The 21,900-nt window shown below is 48.8% G+C and overlaps 1 protein-coding gene across 1 annotated transcript in view; it reads left to right on the forward strand.

The window, feature by feature from the left end:
* Positions 1-21,900, forward strand: part of MAD1L1 (mitotic arrest deficient 1 like 1) — a 383,773-nt gene that overhangs the window by 135,448 nt on the left and 226,425 nt on the right. Inside the window, exon 14 of the mRNA XM_056866622.1 lies at positions 18,641-18,781. Coding sequence (XP_056722600.1) covers positions 18,641-18,781 — 141 coding nt within the window. The remainder of the gene's footprint in view (positions 1-18,640; positions 18,782-21,900) is intronic.

A 21,900-nucleotide genomic window follows, 5' to 3' on the forward strand; every position in this document is an offset into this window, starting at 1 on the left:
CGGTTCTCCAGATTAGAGTCTGCCGCTCTTAACCGTTACACCACACTGGCTTCTCAGTGGTCCTATATTGTTCTTTCACTCGATCGCATTTTTTAGATCTGCTCTCCTTCAAGGAGCGCATGGTCCCCATGAGCTGCCTTCATTTCATTCTCACGACAACCCTGAGAGATAGACCAGACTGAGGGGGGGGGGAGAGAGAGAGAGAGACTTCCTCAAGCTCACCAAGCAAGCTTCACATTTGAAGGGGGAACATGGATGTCTCTGGTCAATCCTCAAATGAAAGCACCATACTAGCTGTTGCTACCATAGAATCATAGAGTTGGAAGGGACCACCAGGGTCATCTAGTCCACCCCCCTGCACAATGCAGGAAATTCACAACTACCTCCCCCCGCACCCCCAGTGACCCCTACTCCATGCTCAGAAGATGGCCAAGAGGCCCTCTTTCCCATGAGCTGCCTAAGGTCATAGAATCAGCATTGCTGACAGATGGCCATCTCACCTCTGCTTAAAAATGTCTAGGGAAGGAGAGCTCACCACCTCCCGAGGAAGCCTGTTTCGCTGAGGAACTGCTCTAACTGTTAGAACATGGCTACCAGTATGGCTATGAGAAGACAAGAGTCACTGGAAAAGACAATCATGATAGGAAAAGTTGAGGGCAGCAGGAGAAGAGGAAGACCCAACAAGAGATGGATGGACTCAATAAAGGAAGCCACAGCCTTCAATTTGCAAGATCTGAGCACGGCTGCCAAGCAGATGCTCTACCACTGAGCCACGGCCCCTCCCGCTCCGCGGTCTGCTTTCCCTGGACGTGCCCTGTCTCTGCAACGTGCCCCTGTGCAGAAAACTAGGATTTACGCTGCAGGCCCTTCAGTTCTGGAACACTGAATTCAGAGGAATTGGTTGGCACGTAGCGCTCAGCACCGCCAGTGTTGCTGGTTTGATTTTTTTTAACAAGAAAACCCAACAACAATCTCCATTACTCCAGGGTGGCTGCCGTTTGCAGCAGTGCTCCCTCTGATCTCGGCTGAGAAGAGCGTTAGGTGACGTTCGGGTTCTTTGCGCTGGGGCTTATTAGCCAGCACCCTCAGTGGTCGGTGAACACGGCAGGTAACACAGAGAGCGAGAGAGAGAATGAACAGACACAAGCCACGGCATGCCTTTGCTAAAGGAGATGCGGAGAGGCATTTTCTTTTCTTCCATGCCCCTTTCCCCCGCAACATCTGGCCTCGGTGCTGCCAATCTATCAAGGAACTAATTGGCACGTGTAGAAGTATTCATGGTGAGAGCTAGTGGGGTATAGTGGTTAAGAGTAGTGGACTCCAATCTGGAGAACGCGGTGCGATTCCCCTCTCCTCCACATAAGTGGTGGACTCTAATCTGGAGAACCCGGTTCGATTCCCCACTCCTCCGCATGAGCGGCGGGTGCTAATCTGGTGAACCGGGCTGGTTTCCCCACTCCTACACACGAAGGCTGCTGGGTGACCTTGGGCTAGTCACAGTTCTCTCTGAACTCTCTCAGCCCCACCTACCTCACAAGGCATCTGTTGTGGGGAGGGGAAGGGAAGGCAACTGTAAGCCGGATTGAGACTCTTTAAAGGTAGAGAAAATCGGGGTATGAAAACCAACTCTTCTCCTTCTCCTTCCCCTTCTCCTCCTCCTCCTCCTCCTCCCCCCCCCCAGTAGTAGTAGTAGTATCGGGGAGACCCAGGTTCCAGTCCCCCCTCGTGCCATGGAAGCTCGCTGAATGACCTTGGGCCAGCCACATTCTCTCAGCCCAGCCTACCTCACGGGGTCGTTGTGAGGATAAAACGGAGGAGAGGAGAACAATGTAAACCGCTTGGGATCCCCATTGGGGAGAAAGGTGGGAGTACAAATAAGAGAAGCGACGGTTTGTCTCTCCGCGGGTTGCTCCCCTCCAGGGACAGCCGTTTCACGGCTGCCCCGACTTAGAGGAAGCCGAATCGCACCTTCACTCCACAGTGCGCGCTCTTCAGAAAACAAACTTTTGCCAGTCTTGACAGGCGATGTGGAACCTGGTTATCTGTCCACATGTGGCGGTGAAGCAGATGTTTGCTTCCGGCAAGCTCTCTCTCCCCACCCTCCGCACAGGACCGCTGGAGTTCTGGCGCTCTCTCTCTGTTTCTATGATGCGTCTCCACAGATCCCTCCTCTCCCCTCTGCCAAACATAAAGTTTGAAGCTCTCTTCATATCTTTAAATAAAAATAAAAGTATTTTCTTCATGGGGGGGGGGCGCGAGGAAGTCCTTTTTTTCCTTCGTGACCCCCGCGCTGTTCACAATGGCAGATTGAAATTTTAATCATGGCGTTCGTGTTATTATTTTGCTTCCTATGGCATGAAGGCGGGGGGGATCGCTTCCCTGAGACGGTTGGGCGGAAGTGGGGAAGAACAGATTTCGAAAGCTTGGATTCGTTCCCTTTGCGTAACGGGGAGAAATGGGAGCTTAAAACCGCTCCGGAGAAACCGCGGGACTGGACGCCTTTTTTAAAAAAATTATTCCTTTATTTGTATCCCTCCTTTTCTACACACGATTACCCAGCAAGCTTCCATGGTGGAGCGGGGATTCGAACTGGGGTCTCCCAGTTCCTCGTCCAACTCCCTAACCACAACACAACACTGCCTCTTGGGATGAGTTGAGACAGGCGTTCCCCTCTGCGTCGGGAGTGTGGGAATAAGGCATAATTTGGTGCTTTGTGTTCAAGGGAGGGGCCGGAGGTCTGCGTCTGAATTGCGCACCTGCCCCGAACCCGAAACCGGGGATTGTGTTTTGAAACGGACGCGAAGCGCGAGCGGGAAAATATCAGCCGGCAAAAAGCGACTTTGTGCTGGTTACAGCGGCTCCAAATTTGTCCTAATTTTCTCCCCCCCACCTCCTTTTCTCTGAGCTGATCTCTTTGTCATTTTACCGTTAACCGAGTTAATATTGACCACGCAGGCTTTATGAACCTTTTAAGGCGGGTTCTCGGGAATCCTATTATGGAGCCCGAGTGTCAATAATTGGCTAATTTTGAAATGCCTGTGTCTCTCTCTCTCTGCGAGGCAGTTGGGGCGGAAATTGACCTTGCTAAATCGCTGAGCAGCCGCCTGGCTTGTTATACCTCCTCCCGCTTCCAGATCACAGCTTTTCAAGCGGCGCTCCCCCCCCCGAACCAATTCTGCTTAACTTCTGAGATCTGTCGGGATCAGGCTAGTCTGGGGCATCCAGGTTCGGTCTGCCCACCCCGGTGGTGGAATCTGCTATGGCGGTACCCTCCACGCCTCTGATAAAGCTCGCTCTAACTTGCAAAGGCTTTTACTAAAATAAATATAATTTGTGTTTAAGAGGAGTAACCAGACTCCCGCCAGTACTTCTGAGATGGCCTCCTGTCTGGAATTATGCACCGTGCTGTGTTTCCTGCCGGTTTCACCACAGCGCAGCGTAGTGGTCAAGAGCGGTGGTTTGGAGCGGTGGAGTCTGATCTGGAGAACCAGGTTGGATTCCCCCACTCCTCCACATGAGCAGCGGAGGCTAATCTGATGAACTGGATTTGTTTCCCCACTCCTCCACACGAAGCCAGCCGGGTTACCTTGGGCTAGTCACACTCTCTCAGCCCCACCTACCTCACAGGGTGTCTGTTGTGGGGAGGGGAAGGTTTAATTCTTCCTTAAGTGGTAGAGAAAGTCAGCATATAAAACTCCTCCCCCTTCTCTCCCCCTCTTCTCCTTCTTCTCCTTCTTCTTCCCCCCCACCCACAGCCTTTTTGAGCATGTGGTGTCAAGTCATTGCTGACTCATGGCCACCCCGTAGGGTTTTCAAGGTGTTGGGAGGTGGTTTGCCATTGCCTGCCTCCGTGTGGGAGAGAGTTTGGAGAGAACCAGAACTGGCCCAAGCTCACCCATCAGGCTTCATGCGGGGGAGCGGGGAGTCAAACCCGGTTCTCCAGATTAGAGTCTGTCGCTCATGTGGAGGAGCGGGGAATTGAACCCAGTTCTCCAGAGTAGAGTCCATCACTCGTAACCACTACACCACGCTGGTCCTTTTCACACATAGAACTGGGTTTGTGCTGACCACACAAAGTAGACCATATCTCTGACCTAGTAACGCCCCCCCATTGGTTCAATTTGTAGCATCCTGTAGATAAATTATGGCTCCAGAGATTGATTCACAGAAGCGGCTTCTGCCACATTCCTTCAGATCCAGAAGCCCTCGACTGTGGATTCTCCAGATTATCATTCACACCGTTAACCATGACTCCTCATTGGCTCTCTCCGCCCACCCTGCCAACCATGATTTCCTCATTTGTGACATTTTGACTTGCTACTATTAACCTTGGGCACATGCTGTCCCTCCCGATTCCCCGTTCCCTCCGCCCGCCATCAAGCGAGTTTGACACGCTCGGGTTTCACGTCACCCAGGACAAAGTAAACCTTTAATTACTCTGGCTCGATTTCCCCTTTGCCGCGTGTTTTGAGTCGCGCGCACAATGCGGGAGAGGCAGTCGGGGGAGAATGTTTGTAATTTTGCATTATGTTTTTAATTAAAGGAAGGCCCGGGCGCTTTGCTGTTACACTGTTTCACTGCGGTGCCCTGAGGGGGTTTGAAACGATACATGAGTTCATGCTTTCTCCTGTCTTCTCCTGTTTAACTGATCCCCCTCCCCCGTATTAATGAAGCTCAATTGCAGCATTGTTTAAACACTTGGGGGGGGGTGACATGCGCATTGGCGCATTGGGGAGGGGGTGTGCCACCTGCCTGGGTTGTTCCATGATAGGCTTCCTCGATGTGAAACATTCGGTTCTTTTTTATATTGGCATGAATAATACATGTCGTAACCCATGCAAATTTAATTAAAATCACCACCGCTCTTCCCCTTACCCCCCTCCCCACTTTAGGACAGTTGCTAGCCTGTCCTAGCGCCGCATATGTTTAATTGGTTTAATACCGGCAGACGGGCTGTTTTCGACGTGGTTGGGCTCAATTTGCAGATTTCTTGGCGCTGAAGATTGCAAATTCGTTAGTTAGCTGGGTTCGCTGTTGGAGCTCGGTGCTGGCGGGCGGACGGATTCCTCGACGTGTTTCCCACCGGGACACGCGGGGCGCACAGTGCAGTCCGAGCCCGTCAACGACGCAGTGTCGAGAGCACCACCCAAACGAGTAAACTTATTGCTTCCTGCATTCTTGTGTTCGGGGCTTTAATGGGAACCGAAACGAGCACTTGCTTCCTAGCGAGAGCGTCCCACGAGGCAGGAGTTTGCCAACTTGGCATTGTTTTCTCTGAGCACCATGAAAGTTTATTTCCTCATCAGAATACTCCCAGTCTTACTCCTATTTAAATAAAAAACAAACTATAGAACACATCTTTAGGAAAATTCCGAGATGTTCCAGGATATTAACAGGTGTCTCAGCTTCAGGGCTTCGCTGCAAATTAATGGGACTGCACACTTCATTCCCTCCAGGAAGTCCTGCCTCTGAGCTTATGAAAAGTCTCTTTCCCCTCAGTGGGACACACTTCCGCATCCAGGACGTGAAGAAGAGGAGCTGGTTTTTATATGCTGACTTTCTCTACCTTTTAAGGAGAATCAAAACGGCTTACAATCACCTTCCCCTCCCCACAACAGACACCTTGTGAGGTAGGTGGGGCTTTATACTGCTTGCAGTATAAAGGACAGCATTGCTTTATGATGGGAGTCATCTGTTTCCAAATGGGGACTGCCTACATGCCCAAAGGTAATACCTACTAGGGCAGGGGTGTCAAACACAAGGCCTGCGGGCTGGATCCAGCCCCTTGAGAGCTCTTATCCGGCCTGAGAGCCAGCCGAGGCAGCCACACACACACCCCACTCTCAATCTGGGCTGGCGAGACATGGCCTGGCCCGACCAAGTTACGTTTATGTCATATCCGGCCCTCGTAACAATTGAGTTCGACTCCCCTGTGCTAGGGTCTTCTGGCATAACTCCTGCTCCGTTGAGGTGGAAGACCTCCAGGACTTACTCTTTGCTTTGGGCAGGAAGAAAGCGAGCACCAAAAAAGACATCCATGGGCCACCATGACATGCACAGGCAGCACATTGGCGATCTTCAAGATGCCATTGGGGGAAGACAACCAGGATCGACTCTTTGCTTTGGGCAAGAAAAAAAGCGAGCGCCAGAAGGCATATATGTAGGTCACCATGACATGCACGGACACCGCATTGGGGATCTTCAAGATGCCACTGGTGGAAGACAGCTAGGATTGACTCTTTGCTTTGGGCGAGAAGAAATCGAGCATCAGAAAAGTCATCCATGGGCCACCATGACACACGCAGGCACCACACTGGGGGTCTTCAAGATGCCACTGGACCCATGGGGATTTTTGCTGGAGCAGATTGTGCAGGCGCCGCTCTGGGAAATAAAGGCCCACAATAAAAACCAACCGTCTCTTTGGGGCTCTGCCGCACACAACCAAGGACTGTGCTTTGATCGTACACGAAAGGCAAAACTCTACGGCCGGAAGCTCAGCCTGTCGGCTGGTCTGCACCTCCACAGCTATTTTTGAGTCTTGACAGAAAGCCGCTGGAAGGGGTCAGAACCCCAGGGGGGCTTGTGCTCGGCGCGCTCCAACATTCCTGCCATTGACTGTCTCATTTTGAAGGCGAGCGCCAGCACTCGGGCTGTCGATTCCCTTGAGGAGCTGCGATGCGCTTGGTTCTCTTTGTGGGATCCCCCCCTAGGGTGAAATACGTAGGAAACGATTCTCCAGGGAGGGGCCGAGGACGAGAGTTGAGTGTTTTATTGGTTTTTTCCTCCGTAACCTTTGGCAACTGTACGAGGTTGGTCGATTCTTCGAAAAGAGAATTTAGTTGGTGGGGGAGTGCGTGTTTTTAAAAGCCTTCTCAGCATGAACAGAGGAATCGCAGCCTCTTATTTGCATTCTCATTTGAATAATAACTTGTCATCGTCTTGGTCCGTCCTAGACGCCAAGGTGACCGGATTTCTTGGTTCTTTCAAGTCCTTTCTTTACTGCATGGTTTTGGGAACCCCTGGGAGATAAATGCAAGGCCTTCTTTTCACTTAGCCTTCCGTTGCCTTTGTTACTTCATGGGGGACATAGAAAAGACCCACGAGCGTGGTTGGTTATACCTCAGACTTCCGTAGACTTTTTTTTAAAGGTCATTTTAAAAATTCTGTTTTTGTGTTGCCGCCTGACCTCTTTCTATAGGGTTGCTAGTCCTCTCGCTTGCAACCCACATTTAGCCATAGAGTTAGCAGCAATTCCTGGAGCTACCTGATGTCACGTTTGGGTTTTCCCCGAAGTGACATCATGGCGCACGTGATGCGGAGTCTCTCCATGTGCCACCCAGCTTCTTCACAGCCATTAAAACGGTTTCTATTATTTGTACACGTTTGATTAACAAAATTCCTTTCTACTCTAGTCTCAATGGCTATTCAAACACACACTCACAAACATACAAATTTTAATAAGAACATAAGAAAAGTCCTGCTGGACCAGACCAAGGTCCATCAAGTCCAGCAGTCTGTTCACACAGTGGCCAACCAGGTGCCTCTAGGAAGCCCACAAACAAGACAACTGCAGCAGCATTATCCTGCCTGTGTTCCATAACACCTAATATAATAGGCCTGCTCCTCTGATCCTGGAGAGAATAGGTATGCATCATGACTAGTATCCATTTTTACTAGCAGCTATGAATACCCCTCCTCCATGAACATGTCCACTCCCCTCTTCAAGCCTTCCAAGTTGGCAGCCATCACCACATCCTGGGGCAGGGAGTTCCACAATGTAACTGCGTTATGTGAAGAAATACTTCCTTTTAACAGTTTTGAATCTCTCCCTCGAGCTTCAGCAGATGACCCCACGTTCTAGTATCATGAGAGAGGGAAGAAAGCTTCTCCCTGCCCACTCTCTCCATACCGTGCATAATTGTATAGACCTCTATCATGTCTCCCCTTAACTGCCTCCTTTCCAAGCTAAACAGCACTAAGCGTTTTAACCGCCCTTCATAGGGCAGTTGTTCTAACCCCCTGTAATTTTCAGTAATATTGTTCTTGTAAGACAAAGGGTCTGTTGAACGGCTGTTCCGTGTATATTCAGAATAGAAGGTATAGGCCCCAATACTCATCTGCTGTCTTCATGACTTCCTTTGTCTAAGCAGTTACGTTGGCGCCATGAAAATATAAGTGAGGTCATCATATGGAAACTGCAGTTGCGTTCCATCTAGCAAATTAATTTCTGTCCTAGCCAATGTAGCAGCAGGCTTAGATTCCCCCCACCCATGCTACATCCTTGTTAGGTCTCTGCCTTACATGAGTCACGCAAAGCCCAATTGGAACTAAGAGAGAAATTTGCTCAGCTCAGCAATTATTATATTTTTTTTTATCTTGCTAAATATATCTGCGCGTGGCATGGTTCCCAAGCGACGCATGGGTCGTGAGTCATTGCTTCTCTGGGCAAATTGAATCAAAAGAGTGATTCAGTTAATATCCTTGGCCTGGGCGGCTTCTGTCTGTCTGCTGGGTCAGTGAGTCGTTCTTGGAACAACTGTATAATAACCAACGAAAGCATCTGTGTCCAAGGGAGAGATTGCCGTGAGCTTTGCCAGCGTGGTGTGGTTTGGAGCGGCGGACTCTGATCTGGAGAACTGGGTTTGATTCTCCACACTTCCACGTGAGCGGTGGACTCTAATCTGGTGAACCGGGTTGGTTTCCCCACTCCTCCACGTGAAGCCAGGTGGGTGACCTTGGGCTAGTCACAGCTCTCTTAGAGCTCTCTCAGCCCAACCTACCTCACAGGGTGTCTGTTGTGGAGAAGGAGATTTTAAGCCGGTTTGATTCTTCCTTAAATGGTAGAGAAAGTTGGCATATAAAAACTAACCTCCTCCTCCTCCTTCTTCTTCTTGCCTGATCCACCCAGCGACCGGCAGGAGACTTACCTTGCGGTGGGCCCCCCCACCAACGACGTAATGACATCATCGCCAATGTGCTGATGTCACTGACCTCTGCGCATCTCCAATTGTAATGCATCGAAATAAAGGACTGGGACTAATTAGTTCCCTAAGAATTAATCTTTAAACGATTAGCCTCAGATATCGCCAGTTATCTGATAAAAGTTGTCTCGCAACCTTTATTCCTGATCGTTGAAATGAATTACTTGTGAGCTTGCTATGCGGGGACCCTCTGGCAATTGGGCAAAACTTTATGGTTTTACTACGTAATCCAGTTTACACTATGCAATCTTCCTTGAGTCTCGGAGAGAAAGGTGGTGTATAAAAAAACCCCAAATAATAATAATAACGGTTTCCCCAAATACTGGGCTCTTTCAGTTCATTGAAAGTTCTTCCTGTGGGAATCTTAATGCTTTAAAAAACATATACAGAATTGCCCAGCTGATACTTAGCTGAAAGAAGGAAGTTTCCACCCGATGAGCAACATTTCCCCATTTTGGGGTATACACCATATAAACCAAAACATTCGGGTTCTTTACCACAACATTACAGGAAAAAACTCCTGTTCACATCCTCGTTTCCTGCTGCCCCTCTCCCGTTTTGAAATAAAATGTCTCCCATTTTGTGTACGATGGCCCTACCAGCTATGTGAGGATTAACTGGTGTTAAGTTCCATTTCTCCATTGGCGCCAAGGGGGAGTGGGGTTGTTACACAGAGGCAGGCAATGGCCAACCACCTCCCCTCATCTCTTGCCTTGGAAATCCCACGTGGTGGAACTTTGTGGAGTCACCATGGGTTGGTTGCCCCAACTTGGATGGCCCAGGCTAGCCTGATCTCATCTAATCTCAGAAGCTAAGCAGGGTCAGCCCTGGTTACTATTGGATGGGAGACCACCGAGGAATTCCAGGGTTGCTACACAGAGGCAGGCAATGGCAGACCACCTCTGCTTGTCTCTGCCCTGGTCTGGATGACCCAGGGGAGCCCAATTTTGTCAGATCTCGGAAACTAAGCAGGGTGTCGGCCCGGGTTACTACTTGGATGGGAACCACCGAGGAAGTCCAGGGTTGCTATGCCGAGGCAGGCAATGGCAAACTACCTCTGCTCATCTCATGCCTTGAAAACCCCATGAGATGTAGCTTCATGAGTCAGTTGTGACTTGACATCGTGCTTTACCTACTAGTATCAATCTAGCCTCTTCTGGTTGTTTTGCTGGCAAACGTTTCTCGTTTTTGCTAATTGGGCTTGGTATTCTAAAAGGGGACGGTGACGTCTTTGCTTGGCTTCTTCCTCATGAAACAGCCTATTAATATTCTCCTTAAATCATTGTTAATCAAAGCCAAATGTGAGTTTAATGCTTTGGATGCAGCTGCTTCCACGCTGTGGCAAAAGCATCGGAGGGAAAATACCGTCGCCACTGTACTTCCCAGAGCAATTTTTCCCTGGGTTTCTTCTTGCGCCGAAGCCAGAGAATGAGTGACCTGCGTGGGGATTCGGGCGGAGGGCGGGCGGATTAATGGTTGACGTCCATTCATGTGAAAATAAACCAAATGGAACCGTGACTCGAATTTCTCATTAAAAAGTCATTATGAAAGTCAACCAGCGTAGTTCCTCCTCTCTTACAAGTTAATGACAAACCAACCTCTTCTTTTTTTTCCGAAAAAAAGAGAAAGGGAAAGAGAGTGAGAAAAGGGGGATATATTTTCACTTGGAAAAGCATTACAGAAGGCATAATAGAGTGGAACTGTGGGGAAGTGAGTCAGTTTAGAGATTTATTGATCAATAAAGCAGACAATTACAGCTTGTTTATAAAACGGGAAAGTCTTCCCTCGTTCCCGTGAGCCACACGCAGGCTCTAATAATGACAACTCGAGCGTCTCGCGCGCAAACGATAAAAGTCAATCGGAAGATATAGGATTTCAATAAAGTTATGACACCATATAAACTTTACCCCAGGAACAAATTTTCCCCTGGATCTCTGATTGGCTGCGGCGAGATTTGTAACTTTAATTTTGTTTCCATTGATCTCTTTTTGGGGCGTGCACGTGCGCGCTGTGCATGGCGGCTAATTAGAAAGCCGCAGACCAAAGAACGCAGGCGGGTTTGAGGGGTTTCCGCGCAAACTCGTGGACGGAGGTGTTCTAGCAGAAATGTCTGTGTGGATTTTTGTCCCGTCTCTCACACTTGCTCAATAATGATTTCCAGACTTTCAGCCCCCTCCCTTTCAGGCCTCTGTTCTTTTGCCCACGGGGGGAAAGTGTGGGTTCTCGTGGGGGGGCAGAGTGGATCTCAGCATGCCACGGGGCTAGCTTGAAACCACGAACATGCCACGGAAATAACTACTTAGAAGTAGCGGTCGCCGCTTTTTTCTAATGTGTCGGTTCTGTTTTGCATCGAGATTATTTTGCACAGAAACCTCAAGAAGCTTGACCTATTTATTTATACTCCGACTTTCTCACTCAAGGTGGATTGCATAATGAGAATAGGTGCAGTCAGGACGCAGAAAAGACATCTAATAAACAATGTAACGGGACTCAGAAATCAGAAACAGCATCAGTATTAAACAAGCCGGGTTAACAATGCAAGCAATGTATTACATTGGTAGAAATATACTGGAGTGGGCGCAAGATGAAAACATGGCACCTGCTTAGGGTTGCCAACCGCCACGTGGTGAGAGGGGATCTCCCACTATTACGACTGATCTCCAGGTGACGGAGATCAGTTCCCCCGGGAGAAAATGGCTCCTTTGGAAGGTGGACTCTGTTGCATTATACCCCTTGAAGTCCCTCCCCAAACTTTGCCCTCCTCAGGCTCCACCCCCAAAGCCTCCAGGTATTTCCCAACCCTCTTCTCTCCTGCACGTGGACTTCCTCTGTGGATGTGTACAGCCCCGCCTCCTGTGGCAGCCATTTTGTAGTTCTGCCCGCCACCCTATGTCAAATTTCCAAGGGTGCCCTCGGACTCAAAAAGGTTGGGGGACCCCTAGCATAAGTCGACACCATCAATAGAATGAGACATCTAATAAGCAATATAACGGGACTTGGATTATAGCAGTCTGAAAGACAGCATTAGTATTAGATGTGGACGATAAACAATTCAGAAAATGGTATTCCCTCAGTATGGACACAAAGCAGTGAAAACCACATAATACACACAGTAGGCAGGTAGAACACTCCACACATAGTTGTATAGTGTTCAACAGCCGTGAGATCGAAGCATCTTAAAGTAAGGTTTAGAGCAGGGGTGTCAAACTCAATTGTTATGAGGGCCGGGTATGACATCAATGTCATTTGGTCGGGCTGGGCCATGCCTCTCCAGCCCACATCGGCTGCCTCGTGGTCCAGGTAAGAGCTCTCAAGAAGCTGGATCTGTCCCGGGGGCCTTATGTTTGACATCCCTGGTTCAGAGCATTTGGTTTTGACGGTGGGCGCTCACACTTGGCAAGCCCCCCCCCCCGGTTCTCTCAATCCCTTCATTCGTGGAGACACGTTCATGCAACAGAAGACGCTCACCATGGCGCATCTTCTGGTCCGGTGTGAACACAGCCCTCTTCCCCGTTCTCCTTCATTAGCTCGCTTTCTCTGACTCAAAGCTGGCCTTCGGTTTCATCCGGCAGACCGTCCTCACCTTTGAGAGCTGACCTTTCGGCTCTTAAAAGTGTTTCGGACACATCGGCAGGTGTTCCCACCTTTGCTTTTCACACCGTCTCGAGTTTGTTATCCAGTCCTCCTTAGTCTGTTTGTTTGGGGTTGTTTTTTTCCCCCCCTTTCCAAGTTTGACATTTTGACAGGGTAGTCTTGGAATCTAGTCGGGCAGCGGGTTTTTATCTGTTAGCCTCGCAACCGTGCCTTCTGAAACTCAGCTTCGTTTTTTTTGATGGGGGGAGGTGGGAAGACCTTCTTTGGGGATCATGTCTTCGGTAGGCAAAAAAAAATCGCTCCTGACTGTCTCGGTCCCCGGAGAGCAGGCTTACAGGAGAAGTGTTTCAGCGCTGTTCAGTTAGCAAAACATGGGCAGATCTATCTCAATTATTTATAGGACATGGGTGAGAAAAAGCGTTCAGATTACCGAGGTCTTTCTTGGAGTTTGACAGCGTGCCGGGAGGTAGCCCTTGCTCTCTGAACAGCAGAGGCCTTGAGAAAGGAGGTTGTTCTCCAAAGTGGAATTCTTTCTGTATAGCATCCGAAAATGCTATGGTTTACGGGACGAGGAAAACGATATAATGTACGGGGCCCCATGCGCCGTACCCGACACATATGGTGCATCCCGCAAGCTCCGCCATCGATTTGGCTGCTTGCCGGGCTCCGTAATCCCAACTGGTTGTAGCTGTCAGTCGGGGCCGGTTCGTGGCAGTTTGTAAGGCAAACTGCCAAAGTAAGACGTGTTCTTATAAAACACACACGTTATCCCCCTTTTTCAAGTGCTAACAGAGCTAGGAGTACTGTGGTGTAGCTGAACGGAGTGGAGATGGAAGGGTTAACCTTCTTCTCCCTTCTCCACACTGCCCAAAGGCAAATTGAGGCTGTACTACCTTGTAACTTGCACGTTACCGAAACAATGAGAGATGCTTGGACTCCATCGTGTGTGTTTGAATCCTCCGCATCCCAAATACTGATACCTAAAGGAAAAGAGGGTGGGAGCTTCAAGGGGAAGGGCATTCATGCAAGGTGCCACCACAGAGAGCCAGCGTAGTGTAGTGGTTAGGAGTGGTGGTTTGGAGCGGTGGATTCCCCACTCCTCCACATGAGTGGCAGAGGCTAATCTAGTGAACTGGATTTGTTTCCCCACTCCTACAGATGAAGTCAGCTGGGTGACCTTGGGCTAGTCACAGCTCTCTTCGAGCTCTCTCAGCCCCACCTACCTCCCAGGGTGTCTGTTGTGGGGATCGGAAGGGAAGGTGATTGTAAGCCGGTTTGAGTCTCCCTTAAGTGGTAGAGAAAGTTGGCATATAAAAACCAACTCTTCTCCTCCTCCTCCTCCTCCTCCTCCTCCTCCTCCTCCTTCTTCTTCTTCTTCTTCTGTTTCTTCTTCTGTTTCTTCTGCTGCTTCTGTTTCTTCTGCTGCTTCTTCTGCTTCTTCTGCTTCTTCTGCTTCTTCTGCTGCTGCTTCTTCTGCTTCTTCTGTTGCTGCTTCTCCTTCTTCTTGTCTCTGAGTGTTACACTTCTATGGGCGAGGCACGGAGAATGGGGTTGGGAAGGGGGATTGTAACTGGTGGGCTGGACAATGCAGGAAGAAGATCAAGTCCTTCAGATGTATGTCCGTGAATGTTGGTTCTTATTATGGGAATGTACACATAAGGAATTGATTTAGTCTCTTTACGTACAAAGCATCCCGAACAAATGATTAAATGAATCCTAATTGTCGCTTGGTATGGTATCTCCAGCTAATGCTTATGCCGAGCCTCCGTTGCCTGAATTTTATCTCTTTCCGTCTTTCTCATGACTCGTAAAGATTGTCTGGAGAAACGCTTCCTACGGGGAAAGCTTAGCTTACATCCCAGTCAGATTTCCGCAAAACACCTGAGGTGCCGTGCAACGAGAAAAATAAAGCAGTTAGTCTAAATTGAAATTACTGGTTTAAGGCAGTGACTGTTGTCTGTTCTCAGTGAATAGCTGTGTGGACCGATGTTTTCAATTCTGTAACATCCGAAGCCAGCATCAGAATTGATAGTAAAATCAGGACAGAAAGATGGCATACCTCATTTCTTACATTCTTTTCGGATACTTTTCTTGCAACTGATGCACGGAGGGTTTTTTTTTTAGAAAACCCCTGCAACCACTAAGAGCCATTGTGGTGGTGTGGTTAAGAGCGGTGGACTCTAATCTGGGGATTCTCCACTCCTCCACATGAATGGTGGACTCTAATCTGGAGAGCCGGGTTTGATTCCCCGTTCCTCCACGTGAGCGGTGGACGCTAATCTGGTGAAAGAAAAAAAAGAGGGGAATAAAACCCGACCTGACAACAGAAGCTGGGTTCCCAAGGTTGGGTAGAAAGAAAAAATGTATGTATATCAATACTGAAAATATAATTTATTAGAAGCGCTATGTAAAGGTTAAAGATATTTAAAAACATTAAAATAGCACAATGGCATTTCCTAGGGTTGATAACTGTAACCACATACCAAACGCGTTTCGGCCTTTTGGGCCTTCATCAGTGGTTAATTAAAACCCATGTTAAGCCTGCACACATTTACAGAAATAAATGAATAAATACATATACAAACAGTTCAAACCCAACCAGGCATGTGTATAGGTTGTAAAATCAGTTTCAGTTTCAGTACCTTTATTGGCATACCAGGTTGTAAAATCTGTTACCAGTTACTCAGACATCTGGTCAGACTGGTTCTAGTTGTCATACTGGTTAGTATATGTCTCTCATATACTATGTGTGCAGGTATCAACCTAGTAGAGCAGTTCTGCTGTGGGGAGAGGAAGGGAAGGCGATAGTAAACCAGTTTGATTCTTCTTCTTCTTCGCCTTCTCCTCCTCCTCCTCCTCCTTCTCCTCCTCCTTTTCCTTCTCCTTCTCCTTCTCCTTCGTAAAAAGGCCATGCTTTGTTTTAAGAATGCAAGTTTATGCTATAAAGGGAAGGCGATAGTAAACCAGTTTGATGCTTCTTCTTCTTCTTTTCCTCCTCCTCCTCCTCCTTCTCCTTCTTCGTAAAAAGGTCATGCTTTGTTTTAAGAATGCAAGTTTATGCTATTCGAGGGAACATGAGCAATGAGACTGACCCTTGGGGGGGGGGAGTGCCATGTGTTAGTTCCTAGGCTGAAGGTCTGCTACTGCCACAGAAAACTCTCTGCTGTCCTTTTACTAGGAAGGAATGTAATCATGGGAGGGCCACTGCAATCCCCTACTTTAAGCTGTTGAAGAAGAGGAGGAGGAGGAGGAAGAAGTGAGGTAGGTGGGGCTGAGAGAGTGGTGACTAGCCCAAGGTCACCCAGCTGGGCTTCGTGTGGAGGAGTGGGGAAACAAACCCGGCTCACCAGATTAGCCTCTGCCGCTCATGTGGAGGAGTGGGGAATCAAAGCCCAGGTCACCGCTCCAAACCACCGCTCTTAACCACTCCACCACGCTGGCGTCGAGAAGACTGCATTATCTAATGTGTCGGAAAGCGGCCAGCGGACCTAGTAAGCTGAAAAAGGATGGGATTCCCCTTGTCAAAGATCATCCGCTAGAGCTGTCCCCATAACCAGGTGTGAAGTACGAGTGCCGGAGACACAGCCTTTGCCTCAATTCATTCCAGTCAGGCAAGGTGCATGCTGATATTTCATGCATTTTGGAAGACTTTTTCACATTCATAGCATCTTTATGTGGCAGGTGCAAAGATTCCCCCCCCCCCGTTCTTTGAATGCAGTTGTTCAGCATGTTGACATTCAGTGATAGCTTTAATGCAATTTTAATTAACAAGTATTTCGCAAAAGTACTGTCTTCCACGCACTTAGCATAAATTCATAAAAAGTCAAAAGGAAGGGCTCATTAATTACAAGATCTTCTCGTGTATTCTTTGGAAATCTACAGCTAATCAGAATGAGACTCCCCTTGTAGCAATTGAGGTATATTAAACTCGAATTTATCCGGGACCTCATTTGCAGCGATATTTGGGCCTGCTTCTTAAGAGATTGTTCTGAGCTACTTATTCCGAGCGCCTTCTCCGAGAATGGTTTTCTCATTAATGCTGTAACTTCTACTGGGGAAAAAAAAAGATTTTAATGACTACCCACCTTCTGTTATGTTTACCAAAAAGTTCGACGCGAGGTGGATTTTTTTTTTTTTTTGGTCTTTGCTAGTCTTGTTTAAAAACAAAAGGAACACAAAGCCCTTAACACGCCTTCCTCTTCTTTTTTGGGTAAAACAGTTGCTGAAGAGGCTGAAAAAATCTTAACTCCGTCTGTTCCAACTTGAGATTTCTGTGGCGCTGCCTTCATTAACAAGTAGCCGCTCTTTTCACGATGACAGTTTGTCACGAAGATAGACTGCGTCTGGCCAAGGGAGCTTTGACCCTCGAAAGCTTATGCCCCGGAACTCCTGTTGGTCTCTAAGGTGCTGTGCGGGTTTAGTGCTGTCAAGTCCCTTCCGACTCATGGTAACCCTATGAATCAATGTCTTGCAAGTTGTCAAGCCATCTCTTGTTGGGTCTTCCTCTTTTCCTGCTGCCTTCAACTTTTCCTAGCATGATTGTCTTTTCCAGTGACTCTTGTCTTCTCATAAGAGAAAAGCGATTCCACCTAAACATTAGGAAGAACTTTCTGACGGTGAGGGCGGTTCGACGGTGGAAGGCGCTGCCTCGGAGGGTGGTGGAGTCCCCGTCTTTAGAGGTCTTTAAGCAGAGGCTGGATGGCCATCTGTCAGGAGCGCTTTGATTGTGGGATCCTGCATGGCAGGGGGTTGGACTCGATGGCCCTTGTGGTCTCTTCCAACCTTGTGTGATCTTGTGTGACCAAAGTACGCAGCCTCTGTTTAGTCATTTGAGCTTCTGGGTCAGTTCCAGCTTGATTTGATCTAGAACCCACTGATTCATTTTTTTTGGCAGTGCAGGGTATCACTAGCACTCTCCTCTAACACCTCAGTTCAGAGGAATCTACTTTCTTCCTATCAGCTTTCTTCGATGTCCAGCTTTCACACCCCTACATAGTAATAGGGAATAAAACGGCATGAATTAACTTGATCTTGGTTGCCAGTGACACATCCTTACATTTAAGGTGCTACTGGACTCAAATCTAACCGATATTTTTCAGTTTAAGTTCTCTTCTCAGGGCATGCTGGAATTTAATATGCTCAGGTGTGATATTTTCATTGATTTCTTCCAATACGGCTTCCTTTCTAAAACACGATCCAATTTTCTCCTATGGCTTGACGGCACTTTCCACCCCAGGATTAATGCTTTACACCACCAGAGAGTCTGAGGCTGGTGCGGGTTCCGGAGTTTCTCTGTGGCACAACGTGTTTGTAAAATGGCTGAGGCTATAACATTTATAACGCCCTGACCCGGATAGCCGAGCCTAGCCCGATCTTATGAGATCTCGATAGCTATGCAGGGTAAGTACTTGGGTGGGAATCCAGCAAGTCCAGGGTTGCTACGCAGAGGCAGGCAATGGCAAACCACGTCTGGAGAACCGGGCTTGAATCCCAGCTCCTCCACATGAGCAGCGGAGGCTAATCTGGTGAAATGGATTTGTTTCCCCTCTCCTACACCGGAAGCCAGCTGGGTGACCTTGGGCTAGTCACAGCTCTCTTAGAGCTCTCTCAGCCCCACCTACCTCCCAGGGTGTCTGTTGTGGGGAGGGGAAGGTGATTGTAAGCCAGTTTGATTCTACCTTAAGTGTTAGAGAAAGTCGGCATATAAAAACCAACTCTTCTTCTGAATGTCTCTTGCCTTGAAAACCCTACGAGGTTGCCATAAGGTGGTTGTGACTTTACGGGGTTGGGGGAAGTGTTTATACACCACTTCAAAAAAGAAAAGAAAAAGCGATGCGCCTTTTGCACCGAAGACTATTCCAAGGCAATTTCATTCCCTTTTGTTCAGTCATAGGTTTAAGCCAAGGTGCGGAAATGAGATCGGACTTTGGGGGAACACTCCCTGCCCGCGAGAGGAAGGGAAACACGGCTCCCGGTCCCAGCGTCCTGCACCCTTGATCCCGCAGACCATAAATGGAAAAGCTCACTGTGCTTGTTTCCCCCCCCCCTCTCTCCCGTTTTGACAGGCCCGCGACGGCATGAGAGGCATTCTGGAATCCTACGACAGCGAGCTGCACCTCGCCGAGCACGTGCCTCAGCTGAGCGCCCGCGTGCGGGAGGCCGAGGACATGGTGCAGAAAGTGGAAGCCCACACTGCGGAGATGGAGGTAACCCGCGGGGCGGGCCGTGTCGGGGGTCCCCTCCGGAGAGCGCGTGGGGGGAGGTCAACCAAAATAGTCCCCGTAGCCCCCTTCTTGGATTCCTTGGCTGCCTCAACTCCGCAGCCCTTTTCATTGCAGACGCATAGGTTTCCTCTCTACAGCGGGAGCAGGAGGTCACTTAGGAGGGACCAGTCAGTTAGTCAACTAAAAATCTGTAGCCCCCCTTTTGACTCCTTGGCTGCCTCTACTCAACAGCCTTTTTGTTATAGACTTGTAGGTTTCCTATGTTAGGAGCCCCGTGGCGCAGCGTGGTCAGCTGCAGTCCTAGCTCTGCTCACAACCTATGTTCGATCCTGACGGAAGTTGGTTTCAGGTCGCCGGCTCAAGGTTGACTCAGCCTTCCATCCTTCCGAGGTTGGTCAAATGAGGACCCAGCTTGCTGGGGGTAAAGGGAAGATGGACTGGGGAAGTTTGCCTAGTAAACGTCAGGATGTGACGTCACCCCTTATCGGGAATGACCCGGTGTTTGCACAGGGGGCCTTTACCTTTTTAGGTTTTCTATAATTATAGACCTATAGGTTTCCTGCAGTATAGTGGTGGGCGTGGGGGCAGAAGGTCACTCGGGAGTGACCAGTCATTCTCCAAAAGTCAGCTCTCCACCTCTCCTTCGGGGCTGCCTTCCCTTTCAAAGTCCCTCAGCCGCTTCTTACTTCTGGTTTGTGAAGGAGAAGGAGGCCTGCCCCACATGCACGCACCTCCTCTCGGGGTGGGCGAGGAGCACGCTGCCGACTCACTCCCTTGGCCCCGAAACTGGTAGTCCAGGGAAAATACAGAGTTGACGGCGTGATTTTTTTCCCTTGCGGGGCCAGTTAAGATGGGGGAGAGGGGGGTTGCTTTGGGAGAACTGCTGAGCAATGGTGTGAAATGCTGTAATTTCCCCGCGAGCCGCCGTTGTGTGGCTGAATCTGCCTACCGAGCTGCCGTGTTGAGACTGGTAGCTTCCAAGGTGTGTGCTTGTTTTGCGTCCTCCATACGACCCAGGCCCCATTTTGTCCACTACCAACCCCCCCTTCTTTATTCTCACCTTTGCTGCAACTGGCTTGATATGATATTTGAAAGAAATTGCAGTCTTAATGTGTTCCTACACCATGTGAGTGGGCAGGTGAGTATTTTTTACATCAGTACCATTATCTTTGCCTCGCCCCCCCATGCTCACTGTCCCCCGCCCCGTACCACCAGGGGACCTTATCTAGCCTTTTAAAAATAAATGGTAATTGTTGTACTGCTAGAGTGGAAAATCAAGTAGCTTCTAAATCTTGTAAGATGGCGGAAGCTAAGCAGGGTCAGCCCTGGTTAGCATTTCATAGAACCATAGAATCCTAGAGTTGGAAGGGACCACCGGGGTCATGTAGTCCAACCCCCTGCACAATGCAGGAAATTCACAGCTACCTCCCCCCACATCCCCAGTGACCTCTACTCCATGCCCAGAGGATGCCCAAGATGCCCTCCCTCTCATGATCTGCCTAAGGTCATAGAATCAGCATTGCTGACAGATGGCCATTTGGTTGGGAGACCACCAAGGAAGTCCAGGGTCACTACACAGAGGAAGGCAACGGCTACCTTGAGTAGCTTATAGAAACTTAAGTAACTTGTCAAAATGCAAAGCCTCCCCTCTCCGGTCTTATAAGAGCTACAGGCTCACAATCCCCAGATCGAACGAGACAACTTTCCTCATTGTTTTATCCAGTCTTTCATGCAAAAATTGAATAGGGACGGCTTTATCTTTGCGTTTTAGCTTGTGCTTAAGAGTTACTCCCCTTATCTGTTCATCTTCCTGGGCAATGTTGGTGCAAGATTCTTCGTCTGTTTTCATCTCTCCCGCTGTTCTTTGTTAAAGATGATTTGGGTACCTTGGTTCGTTCTATTCTTTCTCGAATAGGAGATCTTGGTCCTTTAGGTTTTTTGCACCTTTTTTTTGGCTTGTATCTTCCCAAGTTGTATTGCCAGCTGTCCCTCTCCTTCCGAAAGAAAAATACAAAGGGGCGGTGGGACGGACTTTTTTTTTAATTAAAAGATTTTTCTAAGCTAAAGTATTTGAGTTGAACAGCTGTTCTGTGTTAGACTGAACAATATCTGATGATAATGAGCGGTTGGTAATAAAATACGAGAAAAGGAATAGTGTGTGAACAGCAGGGGTCTTGGGATTTTGTCTGCGAGGGTGTCGGTATGGCACATCTATTGCTTGTCTGGACGAAGGTTGGGGTGAATTTCGCTGCAAGCGAGTTTGACCATCGAACTCGTTGCGTTCAAAGGAGGAAGTCAGGTGCGATTTGATCATTCGGCTCTGCTCAGTTCATGCTGAGCAGCTGCAAACACATGAACACATAAAGCTGCCTTATACTGAATCCGAGCCTTAGTCCATCAAAGTCAGTATTGTCTACTCACACTGGCAGCGGCTCTCCAGGGTCTCTGGTAGAGGTCTTTCATATCACCTACTTGTCCCTTTAATTGGAGATGCCGGGGATTGAACCTGCATGCCAAGCAGATGCTCTATCGCTGAACCAAGGCCCTTCCCCAGAACATAAGCCATGAACACACGAAGCTGCCTTATACTGAATCAGACCCTTGGTCCATCAAAGTCAATATTGTCTACTCAGACTGGTAGCGGCTCTCCAGGGTCTCAGGCAGAGGTCTTTTACATCACCTACCTGCCTATTCCCTTTAACTGGAGATGCTGGGAATTGAACCTGGGACCCTTCTGCGTGCCAAGCAGATGCTGTACCACTGAGCCATGGCTCCTCCCCTGCTGAATTGGTTTGGATCGGGTTTCCCCCCCAACTGCGCATGCACAAAGGATCTTCACTGTGTGAATCGAGGCACACTGCAGCTTCCATTTTGTGGCTGGCTCCGCCTCCCGCAGCTGCCGTTGTGTAGTTGGCTCCGCCTCCTGCAGCAGCCATTGTATGGCTTCGCCTGTTGCACTTTGTCAGAATTCCAAAGGTTTCTTCGAGCTTGTAAAGGTTGGGGACCCCTGGGATTTTATTGAAACACATCATTTATCGATAACTGATTTATATGATTCTGTGTTGGCACTTCTGGCCCTACAAAGGGCAGTCTTTGGGGAG

The sequence above is a fragment of the Euleptes europaea genome, chromosome 21 (assembly GCF_029931775.1).
Source record: "Euleptes europaea isolate rEulEur1 chromosome 21, rEulEur1.hap1, whole genome shotgun sequence".
NCBI lineage: Eukaryota > Metazoa > Chordata > Lepidosauria > Squamata > Sphaerodactylidae > Euleptes > Euleptes europaea.